This window comes from Neovison vison, chromosome 13 (assembly GCF_020171115.1).
Source record: "Neovison vison isolate M4711 chromosome 13, ASM_NN_V1, whole genome shotgun sequence".
NCBI classification, from domain to species: Eukaryota; Metazoa; Chordata; class Mammalia; order Carnivora; family Mustelidae; genus Neogale; species Neogale vison.
Window position 1 is genome coordinate 100,869,263 of NC_058103.1, and position 23,294 is coordinate 100,892,556.

General features: G+C 38.5%; 1 protein-coding gene and 1 non-coding gene across 2 annotated transcripts; one reads left to right on the forward strand and one right to left on the reverse strand.

Annotated features, from left to right (window-relative positions):
* Nucleotides 1–1,683: 1,683 nt before the first annotated feature.
* RAB11A (RAB11A, member RAS oncogene family) lies at nucleotides 1,684–21,574 on the reverse strand. The gene is made up of 5 exons (XM_044229736.1): nucleotides 21,399–21,574; nucleotides 14,312–14,507; nucleotides 13,465–13,658; nucleotides 12,483–12,563; nucleotides 1,684–3,451 (listed from the first exon to the last, which is right to left on the reverse strand). The coding sequence occupies exons 1-5, from the start codon at nucleotides 21,436–21,438 to the stop codon at nucleotides 3,312–3,314; spliced, it is 651 nt and encodes a 216-aa protein (XP_044085671.1). The 5' UTR covers nucleotides 21,439–21,574; the 3' UTR covers nucleotides 1,684–3,311.
* A 342-nt stretch (nucleotides 21,575–21,916) lies between these two features.
* TRNAQ-CUG lies at nucleotides 21,917–21,988 on the forward strand. The gene has a single exon. It is a non-coding gene; the product is annotated as a tRNA-Gln (tRNA).
* Nucleotides 21,989–23,294: the final 1,306 nt, after the last annotated feature.

The window sequence follows — 23,294 nt, forward strand, 5'->3', positions numbered from 1 at the left end:
ACCTGCCACTTTCAATCTTAAACTCAAAGAGTTTAGCACACTTTTTAATGTATACCTAGTATCAAATGTCCTTTGAGATCCTCTTTCTCTATCCTCCAACTCAATTTTCAATGAAATGGATGCTTCAATTAAAACCATTTCTCAGCCTATGATCTCCTTTACAGAAGCTGTAATGACATTTTGTATAACTTTATTGTTACCTTCGGCCTGTAGTTTGGGGAATACAACCATCCTTTAAAACGTTCAAATGACAACTTTAGTTTATTTGGCCTGTCCTTTACGTGAATGGAAAAAGTGGCCTGTCAAATCCCAGCAAGGGTGTGGTACCCTGCACCAACCCACCAAGAACAAAAATCAGCCTTCCTCTTTTTAGCACTAGCCTATTATGCTATCCCACTAAAGCATGTGATAGAAGTGGGTCCTTTCATGGTTCTCCCCCAGCCCCCCAGGGAATGCATGCCATGCACAGTCCTTATACAAAATTCGTATTTTGTTTTGAAATTTTTTCAGGCTTAAAATGTTTGTAAGATATCAAATAATCAATTTCTATTTTCTTCCTGTGTTTAAAAAAACAAAAACAAAAACAAACAAACTCCATAAACTGAAACCTAACAGGCTGGAATAAGTTCTTAATATCAATCCAAGCTTTGAATTATTCTGCTTCTGGTACTGGCCCAAAGTGTCTACACAGTTTTTTCTCTTTAAGGTAGATGGAAAAAACCATGACAACATTCAAACCACTGAGAGCATTTGTTATTTTGTAAATCCAAGTCACTGAAGACAAAATTAAAATGTTCATTTTCCTACTGATGAAACAAAGAGGACAAGCTCTGATGGGCAATCTAAACTCAAGACGTCTAACTCTTCTGCAGAACCTTTCAGAACTTAAAAGACCGCTGGCCTAAGTCACCAGCTAACACCCCTTCTTAGAATTACGATTTAGCATTCACAATGCAATGGCTAACAATAACTTACCCCTACAGAGTTGTAACTACTAGAAAAGAAAAATCATAGATAGCACTTGAGACCAATGACATACAAGTTAAATGAAGTCAAGATGGTTAACTGGCTTTTCAGAACAGGTTAAAAAAGTTTCAAAGTTAAAATAACTGAAAACCAGGGTCAAGCAGCAAAACACTTCTGAACTGCCTTGAGCCCTAAGCTGTCATAATATTTTAAATCTTAATGGTTCTTATTTGAGACAGTTTGTCTCCTGAGATCCTATTCAGAATGAAGACACGGTTAAGATGCAATCAAAGACATTTTCTACTACTATTTAAACGGTTCTTGGAATTCTCCCAAAATCCAACCATGCCCACGGCAACATTAAGTCTATACTTGATGAAAATTCAAAGTTACTGATTTTCAATTCACAACCTAGAGTTTCCTTTATCTTAAATTTTGAGAAAGATTTACTACCAATTTTGAGTAAATCCCTCTTTCTGGTGACACTGTTATATATGAAGGTACAACGATTACTTCCTTAATGTTTTTGGTGATACTTTCTCCAAGAAAAGCATAATTGAACCATATGTCTAAAATCAATTCTAAATTCACACAATGATGCCTCCAATTTAGTGTTTACTCTGTAATGCAAGGACCTATGCTCTTCCGCATCAGAATCAAATATTCCATGGCTGCATCCAAAGCACTCAGAGGAAAAATGTAATCTGACAACATAAATAATAGTCCCCCTATAACTGTTTATTAGAATGTGAATATATTCCAAATCAATAACTAAAAAATAAAATTAAAACAAAAATAAATCAAGTTACAGAGCATGCATAAAATACAAAGTAGCAATTTACAAATAGATAATAGTATCTTCATAACCAACCAATACTCTAAAATAATAAGTGGCTACAGAAGAAAACCAAAAAGACTGACCACAGCAATGCCTTCCGTGTGCCCCACACGTCATGAGCACCGCAAAAGATAGATTAACTATGAAACATAGTAATCTATGCAAGCCCACACACATATATTTTTGTACTTGGGGGATATTCCACCATCCTGAATAGTATCAATTCAGTTGACACAACTTTCAGAACACTGCAGAGTAAGTGCTTATTATTATCCACAAGAAAGTAAAATTCAGTATTAGTAGTGCACATTTCTAAATGGGAAACTAGTTGCTCCACCGATTTTAATAATGTAATGGGGAAAAAGTAGTTCAGGTTTGTATAATGCCTAAATGCATTCTATTTAAACTCAAGGTACTACATACTAAAATACATGCCTTTAAGTGGTACCACTTGAGAAGTAACCTCTCACTATATTCTTCAGACATACTGAAACCAGATATTTAACTGGACTGTATTCCTTAATATACTGCAAAACTCAAAAATTAGCATTGTTAAAATAATCATCCATGCCTGCTGATAGATATGGTGATAAACTAGGTTGCATTTCATTTACTGGAAGGTTTTAAGACAAAATTAACACTTCACAATTTGATACTAATAGCATTAAACCAGTTATTGACTGAGCAATAAAATGCCACATAATCTACTGCCAGGAAATTAGATGAGTTCAATGATTCGGGCTGCCTGATCATTGCAACAGAGGCATCTCAGATGGAATTCCACCAGTCTCTCAAGTTCCAGCCTGCCAGGCAGCATCATTTAACATATGGCTCCATAACCACACTGCTACTGAAACCATAAAAGTCTTTTGTTTATTAAGATAATTCTTGTCCAGAAAAAGTGTCCCCCTCTCTAATCAACTTTGATGCTTACAAAAATTAAAAAACAAAATTTACTAAACTACTTAATCCTATTAAGGCATTTTAGAAATTGACTTCCAGAATAATGGAAAATTTTCAAGCTCTCAAAATCCTGCTGTTTATAGGGCAATTCTTAGATTTGTGGAAATATACACTGCATTGAGAGAAGAGTGTATGAATTATAAGCTGCTCATTATAAGCTGCTCTGTGGCAAAATGATAGCTTATTTCTTCTAAAGTCTTCTTAGTATGATCAAGACCAATAGGTCTGAGCTTCAAGTGATCAAGTTCTAATATGTCCTAGAGTGACAGGCTTCCATGATGAAAAGTAAACAATAACTGAGGAATCCAAACATTCAGTTTATTAAACTAAGGCTAGTGAAGCCATAGCATGAAAAAAAGCTGCAGTCGTTCGGGACAAGTGGATGATTTTATAAAGCTAAAATCAAAAGACTTAAGACATGAGAAAATCCATAAGTATGAGGAAGTAATAAAACACAAAGTGACCACAAGAATTACAAATATATTTAAATCTCAGACCTGGGAAATGGACTATACACAGCCTTCTAGGGGAGAAGAGAAACACCTTATATGTTCTGACAGCACTGCACCTTTGGCTTGTTTTCAGTGGTTGGTGGAACATGAATAGGAACCACATTGTTGCTTGGAGACATGTCATTTTCACGTCTGTCTGACATTTGCTTCTGGGAAACAATGCGGTAGATCTCTGGGGAAAAAAAAAAACCAGCAATACTCACTATGAATAGACTGATTAGTAGCAGCTACAGAAGTACACAGAAGTAGAAAACAGATTTACAGAAAATGACTGCAAATAAACTTGGACAAAGAATGTATAAATTTAAAGTTTTATTTTCAAACAGCCATTGATTAGAGTAACAGTAAGAAGAGAAAAAAAGGTTTTCCATTTCAGAAGGAAAGGTTCACCAGTCACTTAAATAGATTGGTTCAAAGACATTACAGTTTATGGGATTAGATCTAAATTAAGCTATGAGAAAAATAAAAATTAAACCATGAGAGTATTTTCAGTCTGACCCTTATCAAAACCCCCTGCATACACTGATACTGTACAACAGAAAAATAAAAATAAATTCTGCACTATGAGGTACATTAGTATATTTCGTGTCTGTATAGGGAAGAGCGTAACTTCATAAATACGCCAAAATCCCAAAGGACTCTTAAAAAGGGAGGGAAAGATAACGTCTATCAATGCCTCCTGAACTACTAAAGTTAAATTGTAATGAAATAATTATTAACCAGGAACTTAAGATTTTATGACACTTACCAAAACTGTAAACAAAACAAAACAAAATCTGTCTACCTTTTCCCCTAGACATTAAACTCTGTAAAGACAAGCACTTTATCAACCTTATTCAGTTTTTTTTCTCCAGGATATGCCATATAGTAGGGGTGTGGTAAGTAACTAGTTGGTCCAATAAATGTTATTAATTTCCTCTAAACAACGTATCTTTATTAACTCATTTTATTTGGTCCTTTATTTCACTGACTGAAAGTATTTCCCTCTGACTAAATTATAAACTCCTTACAAACAGAGGTTGTATCTTGTTTATCTTTAGTCTCCTAGTTCTCCTCCAAAAAAAAAAAAAAAACAAAACAAAACACCTGAAAAGGTAAGAGAATTCTAAAATTGGGACAAACTGACATGATGTGCCTCCTATTATGATGTACTATGAAAGACACTGGATTCCTATGAAGGACATCAATGTATTGTATTCTTGCCGAAACTATTTAAAATTAATTTATCCTAAGAAAACAATTGGATTGTCCCAGGTTGAGGGACAATCTACAGAAAAACTGGCCAAGAGTCTTCAAAAATTTTGTTATAAAAATCCATTTAAAAGATGGAGGCAAATGTTCTACAACTGTAGTGACCAATATGGCAGTCACATACTTAAATTTAAAATCCAATTCCTCAGTCCACTAGCCATATTTCAAGCACTCAATAACTTGTGCCCAGTAGCTACTCTAAATAGCTACTCTATTTAATAATACCCCAGATATAAAACAATTCCATCAATGTGTGACCTTTGGCCAAAATGACATTTAAAATGTAAAAATCAAATCTATAAAAGAATTAGTAGTGTACTTGGAGAAACAGGAATATGAACTGCACATTAGTTAATACCATACACACATAAATTTCTTAAATACGATATATGGTATTGTGATTATGCAGAATGCCTTGTACTTAGGCGATAAAATGCTTCAATATTAACTTGTAAAAAGTGACACAATGTCTGTAATTTACTTTCTGAAGACTGAGCAAAAGGGAAAAAAGTATACACACATAGAAATAGATCAAATGTGGTAAAGTGATGATTCTTTAAGGGTACAACATTATTTCTATAATAGTTGAAAATTTTAAAAACAGAAAGTTAAAGGCTAAGAAAGAGGAAGTAGAATTGTATTTTCAAAATGCTCCAAGAGCATGTCAACCAACTGTAATGTAGTAACATCACTTGGATTGGATTCTAATTTAAAGTGTTAAAAAAAAAAACTGAGACAGAAAATTTTAATACTGTGTGGATAAGTAAGAAATTACTTGCCAATTTTTTAATAGTTTTGTTGTTATGGGTTTATGCCCTAATCGTTAAGCTATACATCATGAAATGTTTACCAATTAAATGATGTAATACCTGCCATTTGTTTAAAAAAAAAAAAAAAGGAATAGGTGGAACAAAACACTGGTCATGAACTGATGGTTGTTGGTGGCTACATGGGAGTTCAGGATACTGTCCTCCTTTTGGTAATGCTGCAAACTTTCCACTACGAAAAGTTAAAGAAAAATGAATGTGTTAAATAAAAACATTTTCTCCAAATTAAGAACTAATTTCCCTAAAATTGAACAACAGCAAGCTGTAGTCAACTGATGTGTAAACCAGCAAAAACACTGACAGCTATAATGCACCTTTTCTTACTTTTTTGGGGGTAGGGGGTGGCTAAAATTTATGTTTGAGAAGACTGACACTACCTCTCAAAGCTGAAGAAGTATCAAGGGAAAAACAATAAAGAAAGCCTACTGATTGAATTTTTTTTAAAAAAGGATATGTAGTCTTCATTTAGATTCTTTTTATTGCAAAAAGATGGAACTGGGAGAACATGTCAAGGGTCAAGGAAAAGACACTCATTCAATCAGGCTAGTGGCTAAAGAATAAAGACAATTAAAAACTTAATGTAAAACTCTACTGTTCATTCTTTAATGTTCTCTCTATTCCCAAACTGGATGGCTCTTTAAAAGTGCAAATGATTAAATGTGACCCTCTACAATTTTAACTTGACAAGTTGTTCTGAAGATTCAAGTTAGGGAAACCAAAACAAAAAATATTTTGTAGGCTCTTACATGAAAAGCAAATACTATAACAGAATAAAAGGCAGAGTTCTCAGAGAACAGAAAGTTAAATATTAAAGAGATCCCATTACAAAGCAAGAAATGTGAGCAGTATTGTATAACTGGTCTGCAAGTACTGCACACTATTTTGTAGAAATGGATTACTGTGACATTTGTCCCAGTCACCAAAAAGAGATCCACTAATGAAAATACCAAAGCAATAAGGAAAATATGAAAGCACTGGTCAAAAAAAGTAAAAGAAAACTTTTCTTCAAGTAGAATGGGCACTAAGAAGCTACTCAAGTAATTTATTTAACATCTCCTGTGGCTGGGTATGTCACTTAAAAGAAAAAAACAGCTTTGTTAAGAAAACAGGAAGCAGGTAGCTTCTAGCTGGTATCTGATTAGAGGTTATTTAAATGGAGGAAGAGAAACAGGACTAATAAAGTACTAAACCAGATGCAAATATTTTCTTCTTTCAAGGGCATGTTCTCCCTTAGAACCAAATGTATGTGATACAATTCCTACACATCCCCTTTTCAAGATTTCCAAAGGTTAGGCAAGGTTAAAAAGAAAAGGAATTCTTCTGTGTCGTTCCTATGTTAGAATCTCTTATAAATCTAAGTAGTAAGTTAAAATATTAATAGAAGATAGTTTTAAATAGAACCTGGTAAAATTCAATTAAAAAGACATATGCCTATATCTACTCTAATGAAAGTATGAAGCAAGTTACAAAGTATACTCTAAGGAAGTTAAATGCAACTGTTCCAAATTGGGGAATAAAAAAATCCCTGGGCTCTCAAAAATTGTGAAAATAACAAAAGCCTGAGTTATTCCACTACAGCCTAGGTTAGAATTTCTTAGGCCTTCTTCAAATCCATTGCTCACCATTAAATTTCTGGAACATCAAAAAAATGCTCTGACTGATATACTGACACAAATCTGAAAGACTGCCACATGCCAAGAACAAAAATACTACACCTAGGGGCGCCTGGATGGCTCAACTGGTTAAGCGTCAGACTCCTGATTTCAGCCCAGGTCTTGATCTCAGTGTCAAGCATTCAACCCCTACATTGAACTCCATGCTAGGCACAGCGCCTACATTTAAAAAAAAAAAAAAAGAAAGAAAGAAAGAAGGAAAGGAAAAAAAGGTGGGGGTGTCTGGGTGGCTCAGTGGGTTAAAGCCTCTGCCTTCGGCTCAGGTCATGACCCCAGGGTTCTGGGATTGAGCCCCGCATCGATCGATCGATCGGGCTCTCTGCTCAGCAGGGAGCCTCCTTCCCCAACTCTCTCTCTCTGCCTGCCTCTCTGCCTACTTGTGATCTCTGTCAAATAAATAAAGCAAATCGTTAAAAAAAAATCCTACACCTAATTAAATGATTCTCACTATTTTAATCATAAAATTAAGAATTCAGTCTTCATAACTAAAAAGATGACTTGGGCTTATTAATTATGTGGAGAAACCTTACAGGTACCACTTTAACCAAGTGATCAGAGTTAACATCACCAGTAAATAAATGCAACAAACCAGTATCATGACCTCCAAAGGAGATGCACTCAAATCACTTTTGTCGTGTTCTTGCTGAAACTGCAATAATCTGAATTTAATCATGAGGAAACAGGAGACAAACCCAAATGGCAGGACACTACAAAATAAATGACCTGTACCCTTCAAAAGATGTCAATAAACTGAAGACTAAGGATCTGTTCCAGATCACAGGAGATGCAAAAGTTAGGAGAGCTGAATGTAATGTGTGATTTGATCTCAGGTCTGTAGCTAAACATTGATATGGACTACAATCTAACTCTGATTTTTTATAACTGCAATATGGTTATAAAAGAGGACATCCTTGTTTTTTTAAAAATATGCACTGAAAAGTACTTAAGTGCAAGAGGCAACATGTCTGCCACTCTCAAATGGTACAAGAAAAAAAACAGTACACGGCATCACTGTCAAAACTCTAAGTTAAAAGAAAAAATAAGAGTATGGCAGTATGGGTTAAAAACATCCCTTAACAAACCTGAGGATGAAAGAAAACAAAACTGCAAAGCAATGAAAAGTCTGGGCAGTCTAGCAGGCTCAACTCAAGTACTAGCTAACTACTTCTAAAAATATCAGCAAAATTGTCATGGAGTTACCAGCAAATTCACAGATGTTAAAAATGCCACAGGTCTATTCTAAACAAGCAACACAATTAACTTTGGAGTAATAATGTAGATAAATTTTCCACACATAATTTTCCACATTAAAAAATGAAAAACCTGTTTTTTCCTCCAGCAACAGCAAACACAATGTAAATGCTCTATTAACGCTGTCAACATTCAAGGCAGAATTAAACCTAATGAGATTACTGTTGTCTTTTCTGGTTTTTTGTCCTCCCCATTTCTTTTACCCTTTTTTTTTTTTTTTAAAGATTTTATTTATTTTGGCGGGGGTGGGGCAGAGGGAGAGGGAGAGAGAAGGCCAAGCAGACTCTGCACTGATCATAGAGCCTGATGAGGTGTTAGATCCCATCATCCCAAAATCACGACACAAGCCTAAACCAAGAGTCAGATGCTAAACCAACTGTACTACCCAGATGCTGCATTCCTCCCTGTTTTTTCTAAGTATTAATACTCCCACTGGTATAAAGAGAAGAAAAGTTTAGAACAAACATCCTAGCACATGCAAAAGAACAGAGGTCTACTGCCCTATGCAACAGCAGCTGATCCCACAGAACAACACAGAGATTTGCAGAGTAAGCTGAGAAAGTAGTGAATATAGAAAGGAAAAACAGTAGTAACTGAAGCTAGTCTTCTTAAATCTAGAATGAATTTTAAGAAAAATAACCAAGTATTCATCTTTTTTTTTTTTTAGAAGATTTTATTTATTTGACAGAGAGAGAGCCAAAGAGCGCAAGGGGGAATGGCAGAGAGAGAGGAAGAAGCAGGCTCCCCACTAAGCAGGGAGCCCAATGTGGGGCTCAATCTCAGGACCTTGGGCTCATGAGCTTATTAGCTGAAGGCAGAGCCACCCAGGCACTCCTAAACGTTCTTCATCTTTAAGGACAAAACAGTTTAATGTGAAGTATATATCATACTTATTGATTGGTTAGTTTATGTTTGAGCGATCATTAAGTTCAATGTTATAAACTGGTACATAAAACAGTTAACTGCAGATAGTCTCATCTTCACATAGTATCAGAATAGTCTAGAAACAGAGATCACAATGGGCTACATTACAGAGGAGAACTGATGGGACATAAAAATATCTCAACAAGGGGGCACGAGGGTGGCTCAGTGGGTTAATGCCTCTGCCTTCGGCTCAGGTCATGATCCCAGGGGTCCTAAGATCAAGCCCCACATCAGGCTCTCTACCCAGCAGAGAGCCTGCTTTCCCCTCTCTCTCTGCCTGTCTCTCTGCCTACTTGTGATCTCTGTCAAATAAATAAATAAAATCTTAAAAAAAAAACTCAACAAGAACTGACTAAAAAGTTTTTTCAGATGTTTTCAGAGGCCTTGAGAGACTCATAGACCCTCAAGATGACTTAACTCACTCACTACTTAAGATACTGTGACTCTAGGATGAGGGAGGTTCAGTGACTAGTTACACAGGGAGTAGGAACAAAATGCTAGTAAAAACCTACAATTCGGGGCGCCTGAGAGGCTCAGTGTGTTAAAGCCTCTGCCTTCAGCTCAGGTCATTATCCCAGGGTCCTGGGATTGAGCCCTGCATCGGGCTCTCTGCTCAGCAGGGAGCCTATATCCTCACCTCTCTCTCTCTCTGCCTGCCTCTCTGCCTACTTGTGCTCTCTGTCAAATAAATAAATAAAATCTTTAAAAAAAAAAAAAACTACAATACGTAGGTATAAATTTTGTACTCTACATATTGATTCACTAAGAATCTGCACAAGTGATTTTAAGATAAGAAGTAGAAGGGCGCCTGGGCGGCTCAGTTGGTTAAATAAAGCCTCTGCCTTCAGCTCAGGTCATGATCCCAGAGTTCTGGGATCAAGCCCCACATCAGGCTCTCTGCTTGGCGGGGAGCCTGCTTCCCCCTCTCTCTGCCTGCCTCTCTGCCTATTTGTGATCTCTGTCTGATAAATGAATAAAATCTTAAAAAAAAATATAGGAAGTAGAATTTGCAGATACACAGCAATATTTAGATCTTGCTTGCAACGTCTGTAATGAAATCCGACACAGAGATTCTAAAGGAAAGCTACTGTGTTCCAAAAAGTAATGCAACCTTAGCACCAGTTGTTAGTCGCTATTTTTCTGGTAACAGAAGAGTTCTATTAAACTATTGTTTATTATATCTACTGTATGTGAATCACCAGTATCTACTTTATGTTTAACGAAGTTTTTTTTTTTCATTCTTTAATGACTATTTAGCTACTAATTCATCAAATGTCCACTCTGTACCAGGGATAGCTAAGTGTTTTACATGTAAGAACTCATGTACTCATTTTTGGAGTCTAGAGTAGATGTCTCAAATGACAGGTGATTCTCTTCAATGGGTTATAGAGACAAGAACCTTTAAGTCACAACATATCAAGTCAAATCATATCACAAGGTATTTATAAATATAAGCCACCTTCTCTCAAAACAAAACAAAAAAAAACTCCCCAAGACATATTTAAATTTTACAGATAAAGAATTTAAGGCCTAGAAAGGTTAAGTAATTTGGCTAAGATTACAGAGCCAATGAAAAGTGAAGGAGGCAGGACTAAAATCTAAGCCACCGCTCCAAGTCCATGCTCTTAAATTCTAGGCTTTATTCTCTACCTATTTCCAGTATAAAATAAGACATTTAAAAGTTAAAATCTGTGAATCACTAAATTCTACACCTGAAACTAATTATTACCTGTATGTTAACTAACGAATTTAAATAAAAGCTTAGAAAAATTAAGATTAAAAAATTTGGGGCGCCTTTGTACTCAGTTAAGAGTCTGCCTCTTGTGGAGCCTGTTTAAGATTCTCTGGCTCTCCCTCTGGCTCTCCCTCTGGCTCTCCCTCTGGCTCTCCCTCTGGCTCTCCCTCTGGCTCTCCCTCTGGCTCTCCCTCTGGCTCTCCCTCTGGCTCTCCCTCTGGCTCTCCCTCTGGCTCTCCCTCTGGCTCTCCCTCTGGCTCTCCCTCTGGCTCTCCCTCTGGCTCTCCCTCTGGCTCTCCCTCTGGCTCTCCCTCTGGCTCTCCCTCTCGCTCTCCCTCTCGCTCTCCCTCTCGCTCTCCCTCTCGCTCTCCCTCTCGCTCTCCCTCTCGCTCTCCCTCTCGCTCTCCCTCTCGCTCTCCCTCTCGCTCTCCCTCTCGCTCTCCCTCTCGCTCTCCCTCTCGCTCTCCCTCTCGCTCTCCCTCTCGCTCTCCCTCTCGCTCTCCCTCTCGCTCTCCCTCTCGCTCTCCCTCTCGCTCTCCCTCTCGCTCTCCCTCTCGCTCTCCCTCTCGCTCTCCCTCTGCCCTCCCGGAACCTTGTGCTCGCTCTCTCCACCAAAAAAAAAGAAAAAAGTTTTAAAAAATTAAAAATTAAAATCCTTTCACCTCTAATATAAGTGCTGCATACAAAGAATACATTAAAATCTTGTTACATTAAAAGTGGAAACTAATTTAACCATTTCTCCATACTGACTTGTTAGAACACCACATTAGACTAGGCTATATAGTAATCCTATACTCCATTATTTACAGAGTTCTTAAAAATAATATATAATTTTACAGTACTTTAAAAAACCCAAACTACTTACTAGAGGATTATGATTAAACTTGCTGATAAGTTGGTCATTCTAATAAAGTCAAAGTTAGTCAACACAAATACACTGTCTTCTTGTAATTCAAGGTTGACCTGATCTGCACAACTACATTTTAAAACAGCATGAACTTTGTTCTTTTCCCACTACTTATTTAAACGTTTCCAACTGCAATCACTTGCTGATTCTCTCCACAGGTGACACTGTGCTGCTTCTAAACATATCACAGGAGAATTTTACTTTTTTCACTTAAATTTTTTAAAAAATGTGTTTTTCTCTAGCTGCTACTACAATGTATCAGAACAAAGCAAGCCTTTTCTTTACTGAATTTCAAAGGGCATTTATATCTTTCCATAGCCAGAATTTCAATATTTATCTTATGAAAGTGCCTTTGAGCATTACCACAAAGTATGGAATACCTGGATGAAGTAATAATAGAAGTGAGGAAAGTATTTTCAAAGTACTTTTCCCCAATATAAACCAGATAAATGAGGATCATTAAAGCTCAGTGAGCAAGGGTTGTTAACTAATTTGGTCCTTTAACAGCTCTTGCTACAGCAGCACTCAAATGATAGTCACTCTCAGTGTGATATATAGTTGTTTCTTAATTTGTTTAAATTACATTCCTAAAACTTCAAATTTTCACTAATATAATCTAAAAATTCAAGTCTTACCTGTCAGAATTGTCTGAAAAGCAGCTTCTACATTTGTAGAGTCTAGGGCTGAAGTCTCAATGAATGACAAACCATTCTTTTCTGGGGGCGGGGTGGGGAGATAAAAACTTTAGTCTTGTCAAATTTTACACAAGAGATGTAACATATTCAAAAGGAAAATACAAACTTTCTAAAAATTAAGGCCTCCCCAACTTCTTCAGCAGTTAAGGGCAAAGAATAGTGAGAAATTTTCACTGGCTTCTTAATTAAGAAATACTTATTACAGCTACATACTACCAATGAACAGCAATAAATGACATTACTCAAATATAATAAACTTATCAAATACTCAGTTATTTCCATCTATTACTGTCCTTCTCCCTCATCAACCCAGAGTTATACAAACCTGGATAGGTAGGTGTTACTCACTTAAAACCCTATTTTTTTAAATGAAGCTTCTTGCCTAGAAAACTAAAAAACTATTCACATCAAATCACTAGCACATAGTTACAACTTTCAACTAGTCAAGAATACACAATCCTGCCTTCTGATAGGCTACCCCTACCAGAACAGAAGAGATAGGCAGGTCCTCTACTAAGTCAAAAAGTTTTTAACTCCTAGTAGCCACATTCCCTGTGGGTTGTTAACACTCCATGGGCCAGTATCTTTCAGACCCACAGAGAGCAGTCTTACACAGACATAACAGAGAAATAGACAGGAAGCACAGAATAAACTGATAGATGTCATCTACCCCTTCAAAAGTAAAGAAAGTAGGATTTATATTTAACTTTTGGCAGCAAAAACTACAGTGTTATAACTCAAAGTTAAGCAAAAGAGAAAGTCATCACAAACTTTCAGAACAACAATCCTCGCTGAGCTTTCATGTTTACCTTTCTGAAACTATTGTAAATGCTTACAGTCAGTGGAAAAGTATCAAAACTGCAAGATGTTAAGAGTAAAAAATACAGAATCTCTGTAATACCAGGCAATTCGTATCACTAACCTGCAAACGCTCTTGCTTCATCTGTAGGAACTGCCCTGAGATGACGCAAATCACTCTTATTGCCCACAAGCATGATAACAATGTTACTATCAGCGTGATCTCTCAGTTCTTTCAGCCATCGTTCTACATTTTCATATGTAAGATGTTTAGCAATGTCATACACCAATAAGGCACCTACAGCTCCACGATAGTATCTGAAAACAGAAAGAGGTATTTAACTATTAAGAAACAACCATACAATGAAAGAGAACACCAGAAAGAACTAAATATATGGATTATTTATATATATACATATATATATTTTTTAAAGATTTTATTTATTTATTTGACAGAGAGAGATCACAAGTAGGCAGAGAGGCAGGCAGAGAGAAGGAGGAAGCAGGCTCCCCGCTGAGCAGAGACCCTGATGCAGGGCTCCATCCCAGGACCCTGGGATCATGACCTGAGTCGAAGGCAGAGGCTTAACCCACTGAGCCACCCAGGCGCCCCAAATATGTGTTTGTTTTTTTTTAAAGATTTTATTTATTTGACAGAGATCACAAGTAGGCAGAGAGGCAGGCAGGGGTGTCGGGGAGGGAAGCAGGCTCCCTGCTGAGCAGAGAGCCCGATGCAGGACTTGATCCCAGCACCATGAGATCACAACCTGAGCCAAAGGCAGCAGTTTAAGCCACTGAGCCACCCAGGCGTCCTGGATTATATATTTTTAAAAACATATTTTAAAAGTACATTTCAAAATCCTAATACTGGAATTCTTACAAGGGAAAAAAGTACTTTTTCCAATACCAAAAATCAGCTAATTCAGTTGATGGAAGTCTATTTCTCAGAAATTAAAGACTAGGAGACTTACGCTGATGTTATAGCTCGGTATCGCTCCTGCCCTGCTGTGTCCCATATCTGTGCCTTTATGGTTTTCCCATCAACCTGGATGCTTCTTGTTGCAAACTCTACTCCAATGGTGCTCTTACTTTCAAGATTAAATTCATTTCGAGTAAATCGAGATAAGAGATTACTCTTCCCAACACCAGAATCTCCAATAAGGACAACTGGAAAAAAAAACAACAAAGCACTTAATGTCAGATGAATGAGGCAGATACCGTTCAGAATACCACTATGTTTTAAAGCAAAAAAGACAGAGCATCTGATTTTTTAAAGGGGATGGGGGTAGAGGAGAGATGAAGAGTCCATGTTCTTAACCTGTTACCAATCGATAAAATCAATTTATTCTTTTTAAACTATGTCTACCTACATAATAACTTCTACACATCATCTGCTTAGCACAAATACAGTATCCTGTCTTACACATGCAATTTTAACTACAGGTCCGCTAGGCACTGATTACTGTCAATGCTATACCAACCTTACTACCACAGAAGGTAACAACATGAAAGATACCAAATAAACACCAAATAAACAATTTGTGATATTAAAGTATATCGTATCACACATGAAAGCAATAAAGGATGTTAGTGAGTAGAAAAGAGGGAAACAGTGAAAATGTTCTTAGTTTCATCAAAGACTGGGTGTGACCTCAGGACTCACACCTTGGCAAAATGAAACATATTTACCATATGAGGCATCACATTTATAAACTTTGCCATCCAGATCACAGACACTATGATGACCTTTTCATAGTTGCATTTATCAGATGGGCAGGAAGCTATATAGACCTCTACAAAAACAGACACCCAATTAAGTTTAACAGGAGCCCTAGGAAGCTAATAATTCTGACTTACTCTGAGTAAAGGCCAAAGCAAGGAGGTCACATACTTTGTCTCTTATGACTTAAGACTTTTTTAAAAACAAGTGTGGTTTAGATGAATTTATTTCCTGTGATTACTACAGAAGGCAGTTTATTTACTAATAAATGAGGATTTTTTTCCCCACCCAAGGCAATGTTATCCTTACGAATTTCATAAACAATGGGCAAAGAGGCAGATAACTTGTTCTAAAGTATTTCTATCTGAATTTAAAGAACAAAATGAGTTCACAGGTTTATAGAACATGAACCAAAAAACTTTTTACAAAGGAAAAAAAAAAAAAAACCGCTATCAGCATTTCAATGTTTTTCTTACTGGCTAACTGATTTAGGCAACAGGACTAGAAAATCAAACGTCAGAACGCCACCAAGGAATAAGACCATGCCTTATTAAAAATGATTATGGTTGGGTGCCTGGGTGGCTCAGTGGGTTGGGCCGCTGCCTTCGGCTCAGGTCATGATCTCAGGGTCCTGGGATCGAGTCCCGCATCGGGCTCTCTGCTTGGCGGGGAGCCTGCTTCCCTCTCTCTCTCTGCCTGCCTCTCCGTCTACTTGTGATTTCTCTCTGTCAAATAAATAAATAAAATCTTTAAAAAAAAAAAATGATTATGGTTGACCATGAGAGACTATGGACTCTGAAAAACAATCTGAGGGGTTTGAAGTGGCGGGGGTGGTGGGAGGTTGGGGTACCAGGTGGTGGGTATTATAGAGGGCACGGCTTGCATGGAGCACTGGGTGTGGTGAAAAAACAATGAATACTGTTTTTCTGAAAATAAATAAATTGGAAAAAAAAATGATTATGATCTGGTGGTAAGGGGAGAGGGAGGTAAAAACTCTTAAGAACTCATAGCACTCTGGTCAGAGGGCAAAGAGAATCTATTATGCATTCCTTCCTTGCCACAAGAGTGGATATAAACTGGCCTCTGGACAGTCTTGGATAGAGTACATTATCAAACGCATATCTTCCTGACTTCCTCTATTAGCTGATTCAGCAAGAAATCATCCAGGTGGCAGTAACTCCATGCAGCACAAACAGCAGGTACTTCTAGCTATAGTCAATTAGAGATGTCAAAGGTACTGGGACAAACACAGATACTATATCAAATGCTTTAACGTGGATAACAGGAAAGATGATAAGGTCATCAAAGCAACATACCAAAACAATGCACTTCCAGTTTTCTAGGATGGTTGGTTATGTTAGTTTCCAAGGAGTACATTTCTGGCGGTGAGGTCAAATCCCCTTTTCAGTGACAGTTGACCCTATTAACAGGATATACACACCACTGCCCCTTGGTGCAAGAGGCCTGATACTCTGCTCAGAAAACCCCTTGAGAACCATTTCTAAAGCCACACTAGCAATGAAGTGTAAAAGCCTCACTTGAGGTGGAACAGGGAAGAAGGGGAAAACCAAAAAGTTAAAACATGTCTACTTCATAGTCACTCAGATATCAGTAATTCAGGAGCCAGCCGGTTTAAAACCAAATGGAAGACATCTTGAATGACAATGCCTCTGGAAAATTAAATAACACACTCAAAGAACATCTTCTCCCTCCCACAAAAACTCTAGCACTTTCAAGTTTTGGTTTTTCCCTTCTGAGATCCATGTTAATTAATGATTATGCTCATTATCTCCCCACCTCAGCATAAAGACAGGGAAGGTGTTTTTCCCCTCCATGTAACCAATTAATTTTAACATTATAAAAAATAGCACCCTTATCTGAAAATAATTCAAGACTCATGAATGCTTTATACAGTATAAAATAATTATCTCAAATAAACATGGACAGAGTTGCCAGAATTAAAAGACAAAAACTTGTTAAAGGATTATATCTTGAATGACACCAGAAGATACTGGTTCTGTAAGAACAGTGCTACCAAGAAGATACTGAGAAATGGCACAATAAGGAAAGCTGGTTTTATTCAGTTACCAAATGAGAAACCAAAACAGGATGGGTTACACTTAAGGTCACTAAAAAATAAACATACGAGAATGGATTAAATTACCTATGCAACATAAGAGAATTTACTGGCTATGACTGAAAAAGTAACCCCTCCCAAAAAGTTCATGGGACTCAATTTTTAATTAAAATACTTTCCCTCATTAAGATGACAATATATAACTGATCTTTAAAATGTGACAAACTATATGATCACACCCTATAGTTCAAGAAAGTAATTTGCAATGATTTTCCAATGTTTTCCTTAACTAGTACCTTAAGTTAAAAGTACTTCCCACTTTAAATATTTTATAACTATATCCATCTATATAGTGTATGGAGAGGGAGGGAGAGTACGTATAATAATATAAACATAAATAACAGCATCTATATATTAAATATCTACAGTGTTTCTAAAATAACCTAATGATTTTATTACCACTTGGTTTACCTCACCTGAAGTTTAACTACCATTCTAATACCTAATATTAAATCTGCTTCATTATGTGTCAAATATTAGGCTAAATGCCATAAGAGCAAAATATACATATAAATTATCCATTATTTAACAAGAAGTTCCACCTCTTCAACCACATTTAGTTCGATATACTTTCTTGCAAACTAATGTACTAGACTAAAATTTAATTCAACAAATCAATCACAGTACATCAGATCTAAAAGTTATCACCTGAAAGGATAACTGGTCATTTTCATACTGATTTTTATAAATAAACGTAGGAGATTCTTCTACTCTTTCAACTATTCATAGTCTTACCTCACCAAAAGCCTTGAAAATAAAATGCATTCGGTAAGTCAATAAGGCTTTAGCCTAGACAAGTTTTTCCAGATTCAGCAGAATGTGAGTTGCTCAACTGAAAGTTGTGAAAGAAAAACTACTACGATGCAAGACAGCAAAGCTCCTAAGATCTTTTCCAATGACAATCAGCTGACGGTTAATTACTATTGACCTTCAGCTACACTGAAAAGAAAATGATGTAGACTATGTATCCAGATATTTTTTAAAAAACGTGACTCTGAATTGGTGTCTACAACACCAATAGCAACTATGGTTGATGCTTACTTCACTGTGTGTACCAAAGGGCCACCACATTGTATATACATAATTGTAGAATTAAATAAAGCTTTTAAAACAAAGTCTTAAAAAATAACCTCCCCACCTTGTACACCAAGAGTCTCCTATTGAGCTTAACTGAAGATTAATGTTCAAGAACAAATACATAACACAGAATACCTGTCATGCTCTCTCCCCACATTACACTCCCATTTGGACCACTCCATCCTATACTAATCAAAATATCCCTTCATTTTCAACTGGTTAGAGGTACAAACTTCCAGTTCCCTCAAGTATTAAGTGTGCAAGGTAAGCAGTCTTACAAGTAGAAAGGTCTATCTCGTGTCAGTGAATAAACCTCTGTACAATGAAACCACTTTAAAATTATTGTTGCTCTGCTTTAAAATATAATCGTATACCCTGGGGCTAATAATACATTATATGTTAATAAAAAATTTAAAAACATACACACAATTTCGACAGCTCCAATCTTGATTATTTGTAAAGGATGAAATTTTTTTAAAAGCCTATATAGTGTATCAATAATGAATGCTTCCCTCTCTGAATCAAATACCAATTATAACCAGTGTAAGAAAATGGTTAACCAATAAATGATGAAATGTGTATCAAAATGTTCACAAAAAAATAAAAATATATATAATCGTATAAATAAAAAATTGGCTAAATAATCAGCACTAAAGTTAAAAAAAAAAAAAAGTGACTCATATCCTGTAAGAGCTTTTAAAAAAGTGGAAATTCTTCTCAGCAGAATTTTTTAAACATCCTATGTTTAAACAGCAAAATGTACAACAAAATGAAACCATAACCCATGGAAACACAAAATACTTTAAAAGTTCCTACTTTTAAGTTTCTTTCGTAATACTTAAATGCTCTTGAAGATTTAAGGTTCCAAAAAGCTGACAAGAACCACAGTAACTTTCTTCACATTATTATCACTTACTGAATCCTCAAAACCAGTCTCATTTAATTCTGGTAAGAGTTCTGAGAGATAGGTATTATTTTCTTTTTACAGACGAGGAATTGGAGGCTCAAAGATCAAAAAGCAAGTTTAAGACCTGAATTTGAATCCAGACCTTTGTGATTCCAAAGCCCTGTGCTCTCAATCACTGTTAACAGGATGCTCTAATCCCAAGTTAAAATCCCTTAAACCAATTCAGGATAATTAATATTCTTAGTGAAAAAAATAAATGGTTTCTATAAACAACAGTCAAGCTCCAAACCAAACAGGAGAAATATTTTTATTAGTCTATCTTGTTCTAAATTAATCACTAGAAAGGTAGCTTCAAAGGTCTACTGCTTTGCACCTTATTTTAAGAAATAAAACTTTTAATGACTAACCACTACTCTCTAGGGTCTCACCTAAGTAATTTCACATGACCTCAGAGGCCTTTAGCAAACAGTATGCTCTCAAACCCAACTCTCTTCTTTGTATTTATAAAATGCATTAAGTACTCTTCTCTGTAAATGATTTTGCACTATGGGGAATGAAGGTGAACACTGGATATACTCACCCTGTATGACAGAATATTCTGGCCCAGAGGAGTTAAGTGGTGATAAGATTTGCAAAGTATTGGTAAAGCAATGTTTCCTGCTTCCTTTAGTAAATCATTCTTTGCACCCAATGACAAGGTCAGAATCACCATGCTTAACACTCTTAAACTCCACCCTCCACTGTAAAGCTTTTATAGCAATGGTTTCTTCCTCCCTGGTAATGATCTTTGTTCAGCATACTACTGATGGCTGCCCTAATTCAGGAGCAGTGAAAGCATCTGAGTAAGAATGCATTCACTTAACCAAAAAAAAAAAAGGCATTTTACCGTACTCTTTCCCACTGAAAACTGTACCCTTTATTTTTTTTTATTAAAAAACAACAACAACAAAAAAAAAAACTAGCGGGATTCTTTCCGACTAACCAACAGGCAATTCTATCCATTCCCCACGCTCCAATGTGTTTTGTCCAAGGGCACTACGTTTCCCGATCTCGTAACACATATTACATTTCACCAAAGAGCACACAAGTTTCCCTAGCCCCCACCTTTTGGAAAAGGTATGTGGCTAACTAGCACTCTTCCCTTCCTGTTCTAAAAACACCAAAATGTTGGATCCTCCCAGCGTTGCAGCAGGAAGCAACCAGTCCAAAGTGATAAAGCAGGCTAGTATTTGTGCAACGCACAACCTTTCCTGCTCAGGAACTGGGCCTTCAGGTCTGGCAAGGATAACAGCCACCACCCATCCGCAACCCCTTCTCGCTAGCTGAGTCTAGAGTTCTCCCGAGCTGGCTGCCGCTCGGTGGGGAGGGTAGGAGGAAAAAAGCCTAGATGGGAAGTCACAACAGTCTGCCGGGTCACTGCGACAAGTGCGCGCGTGGGTGATGGACAATCCCTCCTGCCCTACCCCCCACCCGCGGGGTCGCACAGGAGACGTGGGAGAGCTCTAAAATTATTTGGGGAGGAAAGGGAAGGAAATAGCTACCAATCCCGGGGGCAATGCAAGAAGGTTACTGACCACGGGACCTGTGGGAGCGGGTGGGGTGGGGTCCCCTGGCCGGCTCAGATTTTAAGCCGGGCCTGGCCCGGGGAAAGGAAGGAGACCGCTCGAGAGGCGTCCGTCTGAGGGGAGGGGCTGTGAGGAGACGCAGAGGAGAGGCTCGTTCTAGGGTTAAGAGGGGGGCAGACGAGAAAAAGACCTGTAGTGGGAGTCCGCGCCAAAGGAAAGGTGAGCGAGAGGAAGGGCCGGTCAGAGGGGTTCTGGAAAGGGGGGCGAGCCGAGAAGGGTGTATACTGAGGGGGAGGGGCGCCAAACCCGAAAAGATAGATGGTGGGAGGGGCGGCCGCTTTCAAGGGGCCGTCGAGCCCGGGAAACGAAGCCGATTTGGGAGAAAGCAGCCCGCCAGGAGGACACAGGGTGAGGGGCGCTGAGGATAACGAAGGCCTAAGGGCAGTTCGCTAAGAGCCTGGCGTGTGGGGAGGACTCCTCGTCTGAGGGTTGAAGAGCTGAGCTGGGAGACGGCAAGACAAATCGCCCAGAGAGGAAGGGCTGAGGAAGGCCGACTTTAGTGCAGGGGCAGCCCGCACGCGGGTCCCCCGGGAGTGTCCCGGGCCCCCGAACCGGGACTCGGTGAGGAAAGTGGGCGAGCCCACGGCCTCACCTTTGAAGAGATAGTCGTACTCGTCGTCGCGGGTGCCCATTGCGCGGCCGAGGAGCGAAGGGGCGGGAGCAGCAGTGGTATCGGTGGGACCAGGGGGCGTCGCTGCAGGGGTAACCCGAGAGCCGAGCTTCAGCTGCCGGACCGGGTAAAGAACCCCTCCCTGCCCCTACGACACTTCCGCCAGGCCCCAGCCCCTAAGGGGAAGTACTTCCGGGAGGCGGCGCTCCGCCCATGAGCCCTGGAAGGGCGGTGCGCCGGAGCGTGGAGTCCGTCTTTAAATACTGCCCCCTCCAAGAAGTTTAATGGGGGGGGGGAGGGGAGTTGAGCTCCGGACTCCTGGCTTGCAGCCGCTGCTTGCCATCCTCTCAGTGGCCTCTCCCTCGTTCCTCGGGCCGACGTGCGGGGAAATGGGGTGGTGGGAAGCGCGTCAGTCCCGCTTGAGTGGTAGGTTTGTCGAGGGGGGGGGGGCGGGGTTCTCTAAGAATTAGACTGCTGAAGGCGGCCATGTTTTTCGTGGCGGTTCCATGGTGTAATGGTTAGCACTCTGGACTCTGAATCCAGCGATCCGAGTTCAAATCTCGGTGGAACCTACACTTTCCCGTATTTTTCGTGAACACATTTTGAATTCATTTACTATTCATTAAGTGATTGTTGTACAGCTACGGTATATATGTCCTTGAACGAAGTGGGGGCAGAATTTCTCGAAACATAACCTTTGCCTACGAAGACCCGTTGGTTCTATAGTCCTTGTCACCTGGGTGTCTCCGAAGGAGCCTCTTCACTTCGTTTTTGTTTTGTTTTGTTTTGTTTTGTTTTGTTTTAACCTGGGCCTTTGCCTCAAAGCTAGCTTTCAAAAGCTTCGGTGTAACTTGATTCCTTTTGCTAGAATTTTCAACCTCCAATTTCATTCAAGGGCAGGCGCTTTTCACTTTTTTCCTCTGGAAATCCCTCAGACTATCTCCAGATGTCATTTGGAGAACTTCGCCTACCCTCCTCATCAAGATTCATCAAGAACTTCTTGAGCCTTATTTGTCATCCTCTAAGCTAAACCTGTTTACATAATTATTTCATTTAAAAAGCAGAGCAGAGAATGGCAATTTTCATTTTAGCAGAAATGTGGATATTAAGACTCCAGTGACTTGCCAAAGATCACGCAGCAGTGATCTGTTTTTGAAGAGTTATGTACTTGAAAAGAGTTATGTTATTACAAAATGTTTTTCCCCTTTGCTGCCATACCCCCTACCGCCTATATGCAAACTCTCAATTTAGACTTTTGGGCAAGGGTGCCTATGGTGAGCAGAATAACTCCCTGAAGAGGTCCACTTCCCAATCCCTGAGATCCGTGAATATGTTAAATTAAATGGCAAAGGGGAATTACAGTTAGAGATGGAATTAAAGTTGCAAAGCAACTGACTTTAAAATAGGGAGGTAACCTAGATTCTCCAGGTGAACCTAATTTGTCACAGAGATCCTTAAAGGTGGAAACCGTAAGCAATGATAGGATTGTAGAGGCTTCTAGAAGACAAGAAAAGGCAAAGAAATGGATTCTTCCCTATCGCCCACAGAAGGAATACAGCCCTGCAGACATCTTTTTTTTTTTTAAGACTTTATTTATTTATTTGACAGACAGAGATCACAAGTAGGAAGAAAAGCAGGCAGATAGAAAGGAAGGGAAGCAGGCCCCCTGTCGAGCAGAGAGCCCAACGCAGGACTCGATCCCAGGACCCTGAGATCATGACCTGAGCTGAAGGCAGCAGCTTAACCCACTGAGCCACCCAGGCACCCTTGATTTTAACCCACTGAAACCACCATGCAGAATTCTGACCTAGAGAACTATTTCTTTTAAGTCACCAAGTTTGTGGTAATTTTTTTTACAACCGCAATAGGACACTAATA